Below are 19,287 nucleotides of genomic sequence, written 5' to 3'. Positions count from 1 at the left end.
GGCATTCTACGACATTGGTATCGTTTCTAAATGTTTTCCTTGCAACTTATGGTATATTTTTGCCCATTTAGCAACTGTTTTGCACGATTTACAGTATGGTTGAAAACTTTTTTTTTTTGGAAACGGCCGAAAATTCATGCGCGCGTGGATGTCATCCATATAATCAAATCAACATGGCCTAAACAGAAAAGAACATGACATATAGTATCTGGACACATCGATATGTATGTAAGAATATGACTAGGTATAATTGTGATGAATTAAATTTGATGCCACAACGTAATTTTTAACAATAGCCTTATAAATATATACAGTTTTTGTTTAAGATGATTTTATTGTTGTAATGTAAAACTAATTGCTTCTATGTTATGGCACACCCAATTCAGCTAAACCGACTTAGCTGCCTATGTGTGACAGTTGTGAACAGTTCGAAGTGTATTTTCTAAGGTTGCGAATAAACCATCTCTCTCTTTCTCTCTCTCTCTCTCTGTCTCTCCCCCCTCCCTCTCAACACATAAAATACGTGGTATGTAAAAAGAGCGGCTTATAGATAAGATAAGGCTAGTTTATAATACCTCCAGGTTTGTAGGGAAAATTCACAATTCCTGGGAACTAAACGCAGTTTGCCAATTGGAATTCCGTTATCTATGTAATAGGAAGCTGTATTTACCTCAAAGAGAAGTGCTCACTAAAACACAAAACCTTAGAATTTCAGAAAGAATGCAAAGACGAGCAAAATTGCACAACGGATCATATCTAGTGCTTTATTGGTATGTACACGGTTTTACAGTAAATGCGAAGAAGTCTGCATACCTTTCCTCTCCTGCAGGTTCCGATCTTGTCGCATGGGGAGCTGCTGATCACTGAGTCGGTGGCGATTTGTCTGTATCTGGAGGTATGTGCAGCATCAAAACTGCTTCTGCTTTAAAACATGATGCTCCTAGATCCAACATCCTATCAACACTTTAACTCTGTAAGCGCTACCCCTAAGCCCGGATATCTGGAAACTTTGTCTTAAAATGTGGTCTTGATTTTGGTCTTCAACAGTCTGGATGCAAGAATCTCTCAATCCAAACATCGTTAGCTCATTGCTCGTTGTTTCCGAAAGTCTGTAAAACGTCACCCACTTTCGAATTCAGTCAGAATGACAGCCATGTTTTCAGTGGCTGTTTTGGCGGGAAACACCCTATGCTCGGAAAGCTCAGATTGGCTGCGCTCAAGGTCATTGGCTATTGACTACTGGCTATTGGCTACTGTTACAAACCCTACAACCTTTCCTATAGATAGGCCTAACTAATCTCCAAGTAGAACCTTGCAAGGCAGTATATACGCATCCAATCGGCCAAGTAGTGTCAGGCACCGGTGGCTAGTGGACACTGCTTGGCCGGTCGGATACTGCCTTGCCACCGTAGGATCTGCTTGGAGATTACTCGTAACCTATCTATTTGTTGACCGCCACAGAAAGTGTTTGAGAGTAAGTCTCTTTTACCGAGTGACATCGGCCAACAGACAGTGGTCGTACAGCGAATGCTTCAGGCGCAAACCATCGGGGTCGGACCAACCTCTATCTGCTGTGTTAGGGAGGAAGACGGCTCGGAAAATACGGTAAAGGTTTCGTATGGTTATACGGAATAAATATCTGCCGTCTGTTTGACTGTGTGTTGATGGTGTTCAGTACCACGGACAGATGTGTTTGGCGTGTGTGGATGGCGTTCAGTACCAAAGACAGGCATGTTTGCCTGTGCGTGGGTGGCATACAGTACCATGGACAGATGTGTTCACCTGTGTGTGGATGGCGTTCAGTACGAATTCGAAGGACAGATGTGTTTGTGTGTGGATGGCGTTCAGTACCAAGGACAGATATGTTTGCCTGTGTGTGGATGGCGTTCAGTACCAAGGACAGACATATTTGCCTATGTGTGGATGGCGTTCAGTGCCAAGGACAGATGTGTTTGCTTGTATGTGGATGGCGTTCAGTACGAAGGACAGATATGTTTGTGTGTGGATGGTGTTCAGCAAAGGACAGATATGTTTGTCTGTGCGTGGATGGCGTTTAGCACCATGGACAGATATGTTTGCCTATGTGTGGATGGCGTTCAGCACCAAGGACAGATATGTTTGCCTATGTGTGGATAGTGGAATCACGAAATACTTAGGTCTGCAGTTCAACTATAATCCGCTTAAGGCCGCTTTCGACCAAAAGGTATGAAGCAGGATACGACCATAACGGTAAAGTTATGTTTCTGTTCTGTCTATAGGATGCTGTTAACCAACAAAAACTGGCGAAGGAGATCAACAATTGGGAAGCATACCTATCAGAGGTAACAACAGATTGTATCTCTCACTGGTGTCTTGCACAGAACGCTACAGTTCGGTGTAAGAGAGGTTAAATTTACACTTTTTCATCTTTCTTTTCGTTCTTTGGAATTTTTAATCTTTCTTATATTGTTTAACATCACATTTGCGAGTTATAGTAGGAGTTATAGTACGCGGTACGTCGACTATTTTTCCCCACACGTTTTGTTGTAATCTTCAGGGACCGTTCATTACTGGTGGGGACTTCACCATGGCGGATGCTGTGTTCTTCCCTGTCCTGGCCTACCTGGTGTGGGAGGGGTTAGAACTGGGGGGAAGATATCCAAAACTAGAACAGTACTACAACATGGTAAGGACATTTTCAGTGCACTTGGTTCGACAATTTTGGAAAGCATGTTTATATACTTAGATCTTTATGGCGAGAACAGCAACGTATTTTAGATACTAGTATTAAGTTTATCATAATAAATAATTAATAACAAGCAAAACGATGATGTCATCTATGATATAATACATTAACACATAATACATAACACATTAATCCACGTAAAGTTTTTAGTATTCTCCAATTTTATGTTTGTCGAAAGAAAACATGTTGTTTTTCCTTAGTTTCTTCCTCTTCTTCTCCAAACAAATAAAGAACAAGAGTTCCGAGATCTCATACCTCCATGAAATATGGGCTTGACATGTAAATGTTAATTTCTTCTTTAATTATGCAAATTACCTCCACATTAACATAATAAATGCATCGTGATGTTAACTTTTGATTAACTTACACATGTACCAAGTATGAAATTCCCATCATTTACCACTAAGGAGTCATAGAATTTTCGCATTAATTATGCAAATTAGGTCATCATTTGCATAATTGGTATCTGGTGATGTTCCATCTGCCATAGATTACATACTAGTACATTACATGTATGAAAGTACCATAATGCAAAACACTGTAATTATAGAATTTCCTCATTAATTATGCAAATTAAGTCCTCATTTGCATAATTTGCAGTTAATTATGTACATCTCTCTCTCAGCTACCTACATACCAAAAATGATGAAAATACATTGTTTCTATCTGGACTTATTGGCTTTTAAAGATTTCGCCCGAAAGTCCCCTGCATTTCCAGAACAAGCTGCTAGGGGGACCAAACCCACACCACTTATTCCTGACAGGACAATCTATCTGCCACCAAAAAATCAAGACCATAGCATATTCAGGACAAAAGATACAAAAACCGGAAGTTCTGCTGCAGTACCAAGGTCATCCACCAGGAGGCGTATATTTGACCTTGACCTTCGTCTTCCTAAGACCTATCAGCATACCAAATATCATCACAATCCATAAAGGCGTTATGAAGTTATGCTGGCCGCAAATGTGCGGAGACACAAACACACAGACAGACAGACAGACAGACAGACAGACGCAACAAAAACAATACCTCCATTTTCATGGAGGTAATAACACAGGTTGTTTGTTTTCAAACACACAGCCATACAGTGGCACTGCCACATTTGCCCTGAAATAGGTCACCTATTCCCCTGAGGGAGCGCGCTGCCTCGCTGGGCATAGCCACATCTGTTACCCTGCCTCGCAAGTATAAAGGAGATTCCTCTCAGCCATGTCCTGACTCAACCTTAAACCGGAAGTGCTGCTGCAGTACCAAGGCCATCCACCAGGAGGCCCATATTTGACCTTGACCTTCGCCCTCCTAAGACCTACCAGCATACCAAATATCACCACAATCCATGAAGGCGTTATGGACTTATGAAGGTTCAAAAATGCGGAAACACAAACACACATACACACACACACACACACACACACACACACACACACACACACACACACACACACACACACGCACACAGACGCGCCAAAAACAATACCTTCCATTTCATGGAGGTAATAACCTGAACCAGACGTCTGTCACCATGGTAACTGGTGTTGGCGAACATAATGTTGCAAGTGCCATGCAGAACTTCAAGAGGGGCTGCATGGTCACCATATAAATATATGAATATGTTTGAGTAAGAATAAACAAAGCTTTTTAAGCTGGGCCATGTGAAGGTAAACATAATGCATTTGCTTTAGATTGCTTAGATTTTCTTTCTGTACTTCACAGGTCCGGGAACGACCATCTGTGAAAGCATCATGGCCGACTTATTGGAGTCAAATTTCGCCCGTTGGGATCTTCAAGAGCCTGTGAAATGAGGACAGAGGGGCAAAAGTTGAACTTTACAAACTTTTAACTTCTCGAAAACGTTTGACTTCAACTTTTAGAGGCAAAAATGTGTAACTCTAACTTTTGGTAAAATTTTACTTAAACTTTTCGGAAAACTAGAAATAAAATATAACCGTTCAATTACGATGAGGCTCAATTTTGCACATTTTGTGTAGAATTATATGAACTTCAGGAAACAATGATAGCATCGTATGGTTGTCCAGAAATAAATGCTTGCCGACTCCTTTTCCTTGTTTGACATTAGCAAGCATAGCGTTCTATAGCGTTATAACTTCTTCGACGAAGAAATGTTGCTGCGCTCACTCGGTGGTTCAATCGATGGAATAGACCAGGCCTCATGACACCATATACACCCCGGAGCGGGTCATTGACCCTTAATTGAACGCTTACAATTCTTCTACAAACACTTTTTTCTCTTTATCTACTAACTGGGGTTGTGAAAGACTCAGTATATATTGTGGTGAGTCTGGTGACAATAGAACTAGATGAAATTTGAGTCAACAATTTTGGTCCCTCCTCTACAAAATTTAACACTTTGGACTTACGCTACTACTTGTGACCCAGATATCAGGTCACGGCGCAGGCGTAGTTCATTCCAGGCGAGATGCTCATCAAAATGGCGGCTCCAGGTCCAGGCGACTATTTCACGTTCAGTGTCGGCTCTTCCGTCTCCTGTACCACTTGTCTCGGACAGAATATACAAGGAGAAGTGGTGGCCTTCGATCCTCCGTCTAAGATGCTCGCAATCAGTATCCTTTGATTCCTTCGAGAGCGTCAGGGCGCCCAGAAATGCCGGCCTTTCTGACGCGAGTTTGACCGGCAGTTCAGCTAGGGTCATACGGCGATGAGTAAATTTTTCCTTCCCTTCATATACTTTAAATCCACGTTATATGACTTGTTATAATCGTCCAGTTGTTTTTCCTCAGTCAGAATGATACAAAACGCGTATACACGACGTTGTTTGTGGCTAACGTATGGTTATGCATAGCTGATAATCGAAAATGGAATGCTATGTGTTGGGGAGGGGGGCGTATAAATTTTTACTAGTATAATTTCACTGTAAAATAATGTTTTTCCCTGTACATATGTAGACCGACATGACAAAGTATCTGTATTGTATTTTGATCTTAAGAAAATCCTGAACATATAGAACGATTTGAAGTATTTCATTTCTATAGCTGAAGTTGTCTTAGATATTTGGGGTCAAGCCAAATTTGCATAATTCATTATTTCATGCATGTTGTAAAATGGCACGCATTTAAGAGACTGACATGTATTTTGGTAATGTCATTGCCAAACTTTGGTTATATTTTGTTTGAATATGTGTAGTTTATCAGTCGCAAGATCTGATTATGAGGCAGCGATTATGAGTGACCTATGTCAACATCTGAAGAGTTTTTAATATTTGTCCACTCGTTGTGTCAGAAATGTTGAAGTGTACTGTCAACCATGAAATTTTCGTGGTTTTATTTTTTTACAACACTGATCTGGGCTCAAAATACTGGATGCATTTGCACTTTAGTGCACACAAATTTGGAGCTGTGTACCAATTTTTTTTTTCAGTGGGTGCACTGGCCAAATATATTCGTAGGTTTAGTTACGTATGTAAAGATGTTAAATGTATAGTAGTATACAGCATATTCTTAACGTCTAATTGTTAGAAAAATAATAAAATCATTGTTATAATACTAGTATAATTAGTTTTTTATGAAATTCTACTAATTTTATCTTGTATGGTGCGCCCCAAAATTTTTGTACACCCAAATTATTATTTTTATAGAATTTATAGTATAATGGTGTTTTTTCCCCACCATAAACTCTGGCTTCACTATAGACGTAATAACAGTATGCATTATCTAAAAGTAGAAACCTGCTTCAAAGTTCTAGTAGCTTTTTGAATGGGGTTTCTAAGTGCATTTCCAGCTTTACCTTGCTATACTTAAGTCTAAAAGCATTGGCTTAAAGTCATATTGTGTAAGACTTTTGTGCTAAAGCTGTAATTATAGATTATTGAAGTTTTTTCATGTAGATTGTCAATTTGTCATGTTCAATAACTTTCAACATATTAGCGTCGCTATTTTGCTTTGCCCGGCGAATCAGCGCAGTACGAGAATAAGTTGCGCCAGGCCCGATGTATTTTAGGAGGCTCCTAAAAAGAACGTTATCAAACAGCATTTTTTGTTCAGGCATCATTGGCAGCTTCCAACACAGCTTTTACATGCAACGACATTGATACTTTACTCCCTAAATGTTATTATGAACCCAGGTAAGGTTATAGCGCAAGAAAATGTGTAAAAGCTAAAACAATGATGTTTAAGATAGTGAAAATATTACATAATATGATCGCTTTAAAGTCAAGAAACAGGAAGAGGGTTGATCCTTAACGCGGCGCTCAGAATCTCCGTCCGGTAAGGGTCCCGACCGCCATGATGTACGCATCGTGAACCTGGCGCTGGTGTCTAACGTGGACGTCGTGCATGAGTGTACCGAACCCCCGCCTGTTCTTCCAGTTCTCAGCTTTCAGAAGGTAAGATACTAGTAGGCTGTGACTTCCGACTGTAATTTATTTTAGATACATGCATATCTATCAATGTTCGAAATACCTGTCTGCAGTCTGCAATCTGCAGATAGGTTTTCAAGATTGCAGAAGAAAAATTTATACAATCTGCAATTTTGCTACAGGCTACAGATTCAATAGTGGTGAAAGACCCGTGAAGATACCAGTAAATGATAAATTTTCTGTGGAGAAGGATCTATAAAGTCTGAAATTAACAAGAGTGATAGATTAAACTTAAAAGAATTCCAGTAATGCTACAGATTTACAAAGCTATATATGATGTAAAAAAGACATTAATGGTTTGAGAAGGTTGTAGTATAGAGGCTTGTGTATTTGCAGAAAGTATTTTCAAATTGCAGAACAAAATTTTTACTCTTCTGCAATATTGCAGAGCACTGAAAAAAAGTATTTCGACCACTGTCTATTCACATATTGTAGCTTTTTGGGATGCTGTTGTGTTAGGGCAATTACTAGTATTGGCTATATAGATGGAAATACAGATACAAAGTTTTTTATTTATTCAGAACCTTGATAAATCTTTCAAATAATGAAAATATAGCTTAAGAATGGAGATATAACAAAGGGAAAACAAAATCTCCCCAAATAAGCAGGAAATGGGTCTCAGGGGTTTTGAGTTACAAAATTTTTTTGAAGAATATTATTATTAGACCCCCTGCTGTGGTCATGTTTTTGGACTCAATGTGCCGTAGAAAGTTACCCTTCTGTACCCGACCCCTACACTGTGAAAAATCCTTAGTGAGAACCCTGGTACTATCTATATAGCATCCTGTATTATATGTATGATTTGGTTGGTATTCTTGTGCAATGCATCACACTACTACAGCGTAACACAACAATTGCGGAAGTAACTACACCACCGCAGTGCATAAAAAGTCATCAAATTATTTGAAAATACCTTCGTTGTAAAAAATGCCAGCAGGACAAGGGCTAAGAAAATACTGTAACATTCAAAAGTTGAATATATGGCAGTTGTTCAAGTCATGATAACTTTGTTGATGAATCTTTGTTCTGAAGTAAATGAACCTCTGTCTCCTGTCCCAGCTTGAGGCCCGGGCGAGGCACGAGTGCAGTGAGAAGTGGAAAGCCGTGAACCTCATCGGCATCGGAGTCAGCCCTGAGGGACAGAAACTCTTCAACGCTATACACAAAACGTAAGCTATTTTATTCACAATTAGTGCTGCATACCTAAACCCAATTTTAGCTTCAGGTCCGGATTCAAGTCCAGAGGTTTAGCTTCAGTTCTGGACTTGCAAGTCCAGACCTAAACCCATGGCATATACAAAATTGCATGTTAGCAATCTTGCAATGTTGTCTGGGTGAAACTTTGGCCACATAACATGGAGGCCGATACTTGACGATGCCCTATGGCAAATTGTTTTCTTCATTTTGCAGCAAAGATTTTGCAATCTACAGAAGGTTTAACTTGTAGGTGGTTTGGAAAGAAAAGGGGTATGTGAAATGGTCTTTTATGGTAATAAGTCCGGACTCGGTTCTTGACTTTTAGTTTTTTTTTTACTTGAACCTAAACATTCTTACAAGTCCGGATCCAAGTCCAGTGAACCGGTATGCATCACTATTCACAATGATGAAAAATGTTAACTTACAATACTAAGTACATATACGGTCACACTGACTTAATCTTATGAATGACATCCTCTGAAGGAAAATTCCAGCCAAATAAAAGTTGCTGCTAAACCACAGGAATGCAAAGCTAGGATTGTGAATTTGCAGTAGTAGTAGTAGAAGTACAAGACAAGCCGGCTCATTCTGGCATTTAGCAGCATTTTAGTCGGCACTGTACTGAGTTCTTGAGTTCCGTGGAACTTCGGTAGCCTGGGTGCCTTCCTCAGGGCTCGAAATTAACATTGTCCCAGTGTCAAATGACACTAAATTTTCAGCTTGGGACAATTCAAATTACATTTTGGGACAATTTCGGGGCAACGTGAAAATTCTGAGACTGTCCACTACATTTAGGAACGTGATCCATCCATCCTGCTGCTGGCTGCCGGCAGCCCATAATACTCAAATTTATGTTTAAAAAATCAATTTGATTCAAACATTTAAATTTTACCAATCATTGTAGGGGGCCTCAAAGATGGTGCCATGCCCATGATACATGTACTATCATGTTGTACAAATTCAGTTGTCGTTGTTTTCTTATTGTTGTCATAAACTTATTTCCTAAAAAGCAGGCTGTGACAGTCCATCCTCAGTTCGGGACAATTGAAATCTATGTTTGGGACAATTCTGGGACAATAGTAAAAACAGTTAATTTTGAGGCCTGCTTCCTCTGTAGTTACTGCCTGTTCCCTATTGTTGCTAGTTGCCATGAACTACAGTTGAAGGCACCCAGACCAGAGCCTCAGAGGAAGTCTTTTCTTTTTTGAGAACAAGCGAAAATCAATGCGCATGTGGATGTCATCCATAAAATACCGTAATTCAGTTTGGCCTAAGTACACAAACATGTAAAATAGTTATAAGTAGGTATAATCCTGGTGATACCCGGTAGTCATATATTTTACAACTCAGTGATGAATAGTGATGCATACCGGTTCACTGAACTTGGATCCGGACTTGTAAGAATGTTTAGGTTCAAGTCCAAAAAAAACCTAAAAGTCAATAACCGAGTCCGGACTTATTACCATAAAAGACCATTTCACATACCCCTTTTCTTTCCAAACCACCTAAAACCTTCCGTACATTGCCAAATCTTTGCTGCAAAATGAAGAGAACATTGCCATCGGGCATCGTCAAGTACCGGCCTCCATGTTATGTGGCCAAAAATTCACCCAGACAACATTGCAGGGTTGCCAACATGAAATATTGTATATGCCATGGGTTTAGGTCCGGACTTACAAGTCTGGAACTGAACCTAAACCTCAGGACTTGAATCCGGACCTGAACCTAAAATTGGGTTTAGGTATGCAGCACTAGTAGGTATAATAGTAGATAAAAGATAGTCATATTTACAACTCAGAGATGAAAAGTATGTTCTGTGTGTCAGTCACTACGTGACTCATTGGAGTCTTTGGAGTTCTTTCTGCTAATGCTATTATTAATGGTAACCAACGTAACACTGTATATAATTTCTCTGTGTAAAAACATTCTTCATTCAACAACATGGGTTTTTACATCTGCTCTGAAGAATGCGACAGATGGTCACTGAAACATCAATGTTAAAACCCCTGGTTGTTTAATAGAAAATGTTTTTGGACAATCTTTTTGCAGTCTGATGAACTTTTTTTCATGAATGCTGTTTCTCTGTTCCAGGATAAGTGAGACACGATGGCGAGACAAAGACATAGTAGTTTTGGACGATGTTGTCATATCTCCGCCCTACGGTCTGGAGAATTGCAAGGGGAAGGAAGGGCAGGCCCTGGCACAAGTCCGCAAAATTGTCAGTATCTTTTTGTAATCCTCTCTTCTCTTCTTTTTTATTTGTTAGACACATGTATAGGCATTCTAATAGGATAAACTTGAAGTCTAGTATGCAATAAAGTGTGTCAGATTGTGTTTAAAATGATGAGTTAAATTGTTGTAACAAAGTAGCGTAGGGGCCCCCTACGCTAAAATTTTGACCCCCTACGCTAAATTTCCCCCACTACGTTAAGATTTTGACCCCCTACGCTAAATTTCCCCCCTCTACACATACAGCATAGGGGCATTGGGACTGTATTTCTTTGTTCAAGAATGCCAGATCAAATGTGAAAAATTACCAATCAAGGATACATTGTACATACCTTAGAAATAACATTTTTTCCCTTTGGGTATCCCTCAAATGGCCCCTTTTTTAACTCAAATTTTTAAAAGCTGCGCACCACGGAAAGAGGGCCCATCGACAGGCAGCCAGTACCACTACGCTAAAATTACATCCTAGCTAGAACCCTGATAACTATTTGTTTGGGATAGAATGTGCCTAAACACAAAGGTTTTCTATAGCCTATATGTGATGTACAGTAGTCGGGCTAAAATATTTTGGATGATCTGTAAGTGAAGATGGACAGTTTTCAGGACTTACTGTGGTCCTTTTCTTCATTTCTTCACTAATTGTTTATCTATCAGACATTCCCCGTCAAACTTATTTACAAAGCTTGCACCAAAGAGAATACTTCAGTACCAATAATGTTGATTATTTCATATTGGAGATAGATGTCGTTCTCAAGAATGTTTTTGCAATAATTTCTTGTGTATTGTATTAATAAATTATAATTATGATTGACAGAAAGACAAGAGATTACATCATAATAATGTTTGTTTGTTTATTTTTACCCAGGTTGAGAAGTACATAAAGGAACAGCAACTTCCCCAGACAAACTCTTCATAAAGGCAGCTCTGACCACAGCCAGTACAGTGGGCCAGGACAAGTATAGCACGTCGGTAGAACGTACTGCACCTGCGCAAAACCCCTAAGGTCTTGTACATAGCACTTTGGCAGAATGTATCAAATAAGGTCGTATTCGCATATGTAAGGTTAACATCCCGTCTGTAGTTTCCAAATGTTGTGTCGGAAAAGATATCCTTTGCAACAGGCAAAATTCTGATGCAACGTTAACCAAACATCCTACGAAAACCGTGGAAAATCAGGGTTTTGCGCAGGTGCAGTACGTTCTCCCGACGTGCTAGCCAAGTCACTTTCCTGGTCACCATCAATGTAGGGGTAGAGTTTTTTTCCCAAGTTACTGAACAATCCGGTCTCTATCAGTTTCTTTAAGAAATGGTACACATGACGTTTTATTCCATAGTTGGATTCTTTCAATATTACATCTTATGAATGATGAATATGTCCCATTTTAGCTTAGATCATGGTACATAAAGATGTCAACAAGTTTTGTGATACTCAGTTCAGAAATGTTGGGTAAAAAGACAACCTTAGTTGTGGAAAGTTAGAATATCTTGCTTTTTTGCCCTCACAATTATCAATTCCTACAATTGCAGACTCTCTTTCTCCCTTATAGTGACAAACATATTTTAGTTGCAAGCATAGAACACATGCATAGACCAATTTACAAACACAGAGATGTATTATGTACTCTTTCCAAGTCATACTTTTGTTACCCTTTGATCTCTGACCCTTGACATCTTGCTATCATCCTGATGACCTTGTTCAGCAAAAAGCACAGTATGTCAGTTGGTCCTACATTGACTTGATTCATACACATTGTACATGTATTTTGTTCAGGACATTTTCTCTTTTGCTCAGTATCTAACATAGGGAACATTTTCTTTCACTGTTAACTATGTATAAAGCAGTTGTCTTGAACATATTATACTTTCCAACAGCTACATGTAATTTTGGGTCATTTGAATCACAATTCTCATTAAAAAAAAAAGAAAAAAAGGGGAAAGCTATTTGACTATCTGCCAAGCATTAGGAACTTGTATGAAGATATTCACCCTTTGGGTATTTTGTTTATACAATGTTTTACTGAAAATGATGAATAAAACTTTTATTAAGTTCCCTGTAACGAGCTGTTGTGTTTATTTCAAAACCTTGTACATGTAGTTAAAGTGAGTTAATTGTTGAAAATAAGGCCACATTGATTTGATTATATGGATGACGTCCTCTGGGAACCCCAAAACTGATGCGAGCGTGCGAATAAAAAAAATGTTTTGCAAAAAAAAGTTGCTTTCATTATGAAGTCTACGTGGTCATGAAGGTTGGACAAATGACACAGAGTATGGTTTGGCGAATAATCTACTCTTCAAATTCATTTTTTTTTTACATTTTCGTCTTTTTTGTCTGATTTGGCATTCTACGACATTGGTATCCTTTTTTTAGATATTCTTTTTGCAACTTACAGTATATATTTGCTCATTTTGCAACTTTTGTACGATTTACAGTATGGTTGAAAACTTTTTTTTTTGGAAATGCGAGTGCGGATGTCATCCATATAATCAAATCAACATGGCCTAAGTATTGCTTTGGGGTATAGCATTGAAATGTTTTGAAATAGTGAACATTAGTAGTGCTCTTGGAACAAGTTTTAAAAATGATTTTGTTCCATTAAAATGCAATGGATTTTCTTATTAGTTAGGCCATGTTGATTTAATTATATAGATGACGTCCACTCGACCATGGATTTTCGTTTGTTTCCAAAACAAAAGTTTTCGATCATACTGTAAATGGTGACATCACATCATTAATACATTCATGTAACATCCGTGTCCATAATATCACCAGGGTCCATAATATCGCCACCTTGAGAAATAGTGTGCTTCAAGATATTTTTACTGCAACATACCCTAGGTATGTACATTTGAGGTGTGCAGGAGTGCATACCAAAAGTATGTTGCACTAAAAATATCTTAAAGCACACTATTTCTCAAGGTGGCGATATTATGGACCCTGGTGATATTATGGACACGGATATTACCATAATAATGAGGAATTGCAACATTAGACAGCATTCTCTTCCACATATCATTAATAGAAAGATATCAAATATCGTACAAGGTACATTTATTCAGTACAATGGATAAAACATACAAATCTCCCTTGCGCATAATATTAAAGACAAACTAAAACTCGTTCGAAGTTATTGGACCCTCTGTTTTCTTTTCTCAGCTGTGTGTTAGCTTTACTGAATCATAGTAGTATAACGCGAGGTGTCCCTTCTACACACGGTACACGCACGCCCTCTACCGAAATAGCACGTCCATTCATGGCGGGTAGATTATACCAATATCAGCAAGCAGAGGGGTGTTTGGTTGAAAATAGTTTTCCTATTCGTTGATTCAATCTCATCCATATAACCTCTGGTTGGTCAAATGTTATCCACAGCCGGTGGTACATTTGCATATCGAACAGGTGAAACACAGGTTGGAATATTCTGGATGAAACCATTGTTTCCATCTAAACGGGGGACGAGATTTCTTATTACTTTTTTGTACCAAAGAATAATTATAGGGTTGTCATAAAGCATATTTATGTACCAAAGAATGCAAAATTGCAAAGTTGCAGGAAAGTGACCCTAACGTCCCTTGCATAGTCTAGGCGATTAAAATGAACCTCATTTTTTAGTGTGACGTAAGCACTTACCTGTAGAAACAAAAGGGACAGTCCAAAATCGGGGTCCGTTGGTGAACAGCAGGCAAGCGTCAGTTCAAGCTACGTGTTGAGGCATGAAGGTAAGTCGTGAAGGTTAGTGTCTTTCTCTTATTTTCCCCTCATGGCAGCGCAAAAAGGCCCCAGCGTTTTGTAACACTAACTCGTGCGCTTTCATGTAAACATGTAATTCGTGCGTTGGCGTTGTGTAAGTGTAATTCGTGGATTCCTGAGATTTTGAGGCTCGAAACAACGTTGTCAGCTTGCGCTCAAGGTGGCGGTGGGAACTTGGAGACCCGGGCGCTGTATATAGTATTAACTCGTGCGCTTTCATGTATAGAAGTAATTCGTGCACTAATGTTCGCAATTCGTAATTCTTTTGAGACTCGAAGCGGCGTAGCGTGCACGTTGCGCAAAAGACCTTGTTTCTTGATCTGTTGTATGACTATGTGTTGAAGATATGTCAGGAATTTTGTGAGTGCTACACAAAATTCCTCACATTATATTGTCATGGTTAGTCTAGGTTTAGTGGTGTTATTTCACATGGCTTGGTTGTTTTGTATTAATTTTAAGTTGATATTGTGATGATTCTATTGCTGTGGTTTATTGTAAGTTGTATGTTGCTTGCAGCGCGCGGATGTGAATCTTTTTGAAAAAGGTTCACAACAATATCTTTTGAAAAAAGGGGCATCTCGCGACGTTGTTATAGTTGTAAAGCGTGCGTGGTATAGGTGTAAACGTTGTATAGTTTTAACCCGTGCGTTTTATAAAAGTAATTCGCGAGGACCCAAATATCAGTAATGCCCACATGCAGCGCGGCGCGGTTTGACCACACAAAAAATCTTACACTACATCAACGGTGTCGTTCATTCTGCAACCACTTACACACACGTACACAAACACTATTGGACTCATTGTACTCCTTGTGCTCTTAGCATGGGAGCCATCTTAGTAAGATCGCTCCCATGCTCTTCGGGGCCTTTATGGTAGTATGATAACCCATGTGAATTAACACCACTAAAATCCATAGAATTCTAAAGACTTGCTCTTATAGAATTATATGGATTATTATTAGAATAGAGCATTTTATCATAGTTCCTATTACATTGTACTAACGATTTTTCTTCCTCATGAAAAAATGGGGGGTCTGTCCCCGCTTGTGTAGTTCTTATGGGGTTAGGTCCCACTCATGCCTTTTGCTTTTATATTGCCCCATTTGGGAAATGTGGGTAGTTTGGGTAATACGTATTAGTTTGTGCAACTAATAGATACCCCAATAAAGTATCAAGTTGGTAAATAATGTATATCTAATACCAAATGACCTAGAAAAACAAGTCTAAAATCCATTCTTAAAATGATTATTTAAAACTTTTAAAAGATCGTTAATTTGTTAGGCTCGTACCGAACCCCCTGGGTGTCTTATGGGGTAAGTTTTAGTTAGTTTCCCTATAGCTAGCGCCCCTCCCCTTGACTATATCGTAACTTTCTATTTCCTGTATCTTTGCACACACACCACACACACTTCAAAACGTCCCTAAAATATATAATATTCCGATGCTTGCAAAGTGTCTGAATGTAAGAGGTATGCAAAATTTCAAAAAGTATTTTGCATATTTCATTAAAATTTAAAATGTCTCTAAAATATGTGAAGAAATGTGTTCGTTGCTTGAAATGTGTAGTAAGTAAGTAAGTAATCTAAATAAAGTGTCCTATATACAATGTTTATTTGGTTGAATGAGTGTTCTTTTCTAAGCATTCACGCACGCACACACAAGTGAAAAAAGTAAAAAAAGTTTTTACATGTGACTGTTTGTTTTCAAACATATTATATGGATTCTATGTAATGTTCCTAGTGTATTGTATATGTTCTAGTTTGTCTACCCAGTACAGGGTATGGGCAGCAATGTTTAGAATCGCATCTTGTACTTGTTAACGTGTTTCTTTTCTTTTTGTCCAACATTACAGTTACAGCGTGCACCTGAAGACTGAATTCGAAGTGTCTACAACGCGAAGACGTCTTCTTTATCGCCGAGAAGTTGAAGGAAGCAGCCACCGCAGCTCTGACCAGACTGTATGGAAACTATGAATGCATGAGTGAATGAATGAATGAAGAAATAAGTGGATAAATATGTTGCTCCCTGTGTAAAGTACATGCTGTAGTTTGTCTTGTACAGGGTTGGACATAGTTGAATGTTGCCTGGATGTGCATGGGTGAACCAAGGTGATTTTGCACAGTGCATCTAGCATTAATTATAACCTACTCTTTCTTCTTGTCTTTCCTTTTCTAACAACACAGTTCCACCAACTGAGAGGATGTAGTTTCGTGACTGGTAGGTGGAAATCTGGTGACCACAGCTCCGATTGTGAAGACCAGCAGAAGCAAGTTGACTGTACAAGTTAGTACGGGGGCTTCTATTAGTAAATTATTGGCTTTTGATTCAAGGCATGTTATCCTTTTCTTCGCGACTTTAAACAAGTAAGGGAGGGGCGCTTGGTGTAACCCAGCTTTGCAGGCACGCGGCGCGGCGATTTTGTGTGTCAATCTCTTTGAGAATTTACAATTTTCATGTATGCTTCTTTGATAAACATACAATATGTATGGACGTAGACATCTTTGAATTGTAACTTTGTTTTGCTGATGTTTGAGTTCAGATTTTGTGATGCCCATGTATGTATACATTTGCAAGTTGTGTAATGTTTGAGGTTCATAGTGTGTTGTGATCTTTTTATTCTAATTTTTTTTTAGTCTGAGTCTTTGAAATTTAACATATGTACAAAGGTGTAGATTTTGTGAAGTTGATTTGTTTTTGTTATTCAGCTATTCTGTTAGACTTTTTGTGGGGCCTGTTTATCATTTATGTGATGTCAATAAGTATATAACCATTACTTAACATTAGTTTGCTGAATACACTTGTCCCTTTTATATTGGCATGACGTTACATAAATAGGTTGGTGTTACGTTATAAGTATGAGAATACAGGGAAGGAAAACCCTGCACAGACACCCAGGGAAGACACCCCTGCACAGAAGTCCTAGGGAGTAAACCCTAGTCAAAAAAATCCAGGGGGGATGAAACACCCCTGTCAAAAAAGTCAACCAAAGTTCGCCGAGTCAACCAATAGGACACAAGACACAGGCGGACAGTGGGACCGGCATTTCTGTAGACGTTTACACGTAAATGTTATGATTTCTATGATATATTGTATGACGGTTGTTTTTGGAGTGTTTGAAAGACATGTATCTATGATTCTAGTCTGATATTCTGATATTGTGTTCTGTTGTGTAATTCCTGGTTGTGTAAAAGAAAAAAAATGGCAATATCCTATGTTTACCAAACTGATGGACGTGTTTCGTAGTTTATTTTATTGCACTTTTCTTGTCTTTCTCATACATGATTGCCTGTCATATTTTCTTGTTTGCTTTGTGTTCTGTTTTTTGTCAATGCAGGTGATCCATGGCATGAGATCCATACATTGACTTTCCAGAGGACAATTGCTATTGAGCACAGAATTCCCCAAAACCGCCATACCCCTTTGAATGATTTGATTTTTGTACAAAATTGATTACTCGTTAATATCATATAGTGTATTTTGACGTTGGTTTTGTTGACAAGGACAGCAAATATGTTGGGCAGGGTAGTAGACGGACTCGGACTGTATGTCGGAATGATTTTGGTCCTAGTCACTTGCTTCTAGCCATGGGAAATTGGCACAGAATTATTGGCAAACCGACGCTCATCCTGACATTACTATTTACAGTCTCGGTAATTTTGTCTTTTTCTCAAACTTCGTATGGAGTACACTCAGCTCGCATTGGTGTAGAGAAAAATACAATTGGGTTTAAAAAGATTGTGAACAGCTAAGGAAGAATGAGGCTTAATACGACTACAAATAGACAGTCTAGCTGAATATAACAAATAAAACCAACTGTAGACATACAGAGTATGACTTAACCAAATGAAAATAGAAAATATTAGATAGGCAGAGTGTGACTTAACCAAATAAAAATAAAAGATATTAGATAGGCAGGGATGAAAACTAAAAGAAAACTTAGCAAGACAGGGCACAAATAACAACATTGCCTTCTTCAATTCTGGCTGTTCACTTTCACAATAAAACATTCTTTTAACATTTATCCTGTTGTGTGAGCTGAGTGAAACTCTGTAAACTTTGCCGCTATGTTGTAATTTTGTCGGGACTGTGAGTGGTTGTTGTACTTTTGTCGGGACTGTTAGTGGTTGTTGTCAGGATTGCGTCCAAATTTACCTCGGCAATGGAGGCAACACCTTGACGCGGTGCCGGGGCTTGTACCAAGTTTGTCTCCGGGAAATTCCTGTTTGTTATATTAAAGTAAAACTGAATGTCTGAGTGTGGTCTTGTTTTAAGTGAACACACTGCGGCAAGGAGGATATTGAAGACGAGTCCCACATTCTGATGTCGCGTCCAACATGTGAACAGAAGAAAACGACAAAAGTTGATGCATTCCATAGCTTCCAAAACTTATGTTACATTACCCCATTCAAAACCAGATATCTTGAATATGCTCCTGCCAAGCCCTACTCAGGTATCAGTGTACCCTAGTAGGAGAATTTAATTCATATCCGATTCGCTACAAAAATGACACTGTATGTAATATAATACTCTCCTAGATAAAGATTGGTAGCATTGAAACTGAGTAAAGTTAGTATAGCTATGGATCAACTGTTAGAATTGCGTTTTAGCATAGTTCGTGTATCTACCTTTGTTGTTTATTCTCTGCCTACATTAGCTAATGGACACTCCTCTGGCCAATGCTGCCTTGCCACCGTATGATCTGCTTGGAGATTAATACATTGTACCAGTTACAGTTGCTGAACAATAAAGTTGATATTGTCATGAAAGTTCATCTGTTGTTGGTAGTTACATGTTTAAAGTTAAAACGTTCGATTTAAAGTTAAAAGTTCTCTCACCTAGAGCTTTCGAGCAGTCACTCTGGTCTTCCAAAGTAGACAGGCACCGTTTGCACGTAAACTTGTTGGGAAGAATGCCTGCAAGCCTGGGGCGTAATCGGCCGTTTTGATATTACATAACTCGTAGCCAGACGAATAAATGGTTCATATACAACAG

General features: G+C 38.8%; 1 protein-coding gene across 1 annotated transcript in view; it reads left to right on the top strand.

Annotated features, from left to right (window-relative positions):
* The window catches only part of LOC109486597 (glutathione S-transferase A-like), a 14,209-nt gene extending 1,607 nt beyond the window's left edge, over nt 1–12,602 (top strand). The window contains exons 2-10 of the mRNA XM_019790458.1: nt 830–895; nt 1,462–1,605; nt 2,259–2,321; nt 2,537–2,665; nt 4,440–4,485; nt 6,956–7,086; nt 8,179–8,288; nt 10,408–10,534; nt 11,411–12,602. Coding sequence (XP_019646017.1) covers nt 830–895; nt 1,462–1,605; nt 2,259–2,321; nt 2,537–2,665; nt 4,440–4,485; nt 6,956–7,086; nt 8,179–8,288; nt 10,408–10,534; nt 11,411–11,461 — 867 coding nt within the window. The 3' untranslated portion in view covers nt 11,462–12,602. The remainder of the gene's footprint in view (nt 1–829; nt 896–1,461; nt 1,606–2,258; nt 2,322–2,536; nt 2,666–4,439; nt 4,486–6,955; nt 7,087–8,178; nt 8,289–10,407; nt 10,535–11,410) is intronic.
* The last annotated feature ends 6,685 nt before the right edge of the window (nt 12,603–19,287 follow it).

This window comes from Branchiostoma belcheri, unplaced genomic scaffold, assembly GCF_001625305.1.
Source record: "Branchiostoma belcheri isolate BF01 breed outbred unplaced genomic scaffold, Haploidv18h27 scaffold81, whole genome shotgun sequence".
Classification (NCBI taxonomy): Eukaryota; Metazoa; Chordata; class Leptocardii; order Amphioxiformes; family Branchiostomatidae; genus Branchiostoma; species Branchiostoma belcheri.
Note: the sequence above shows the minus strand (reverse complement) of the source record. Positions and strands in the feature narration are given on the sequence as shown.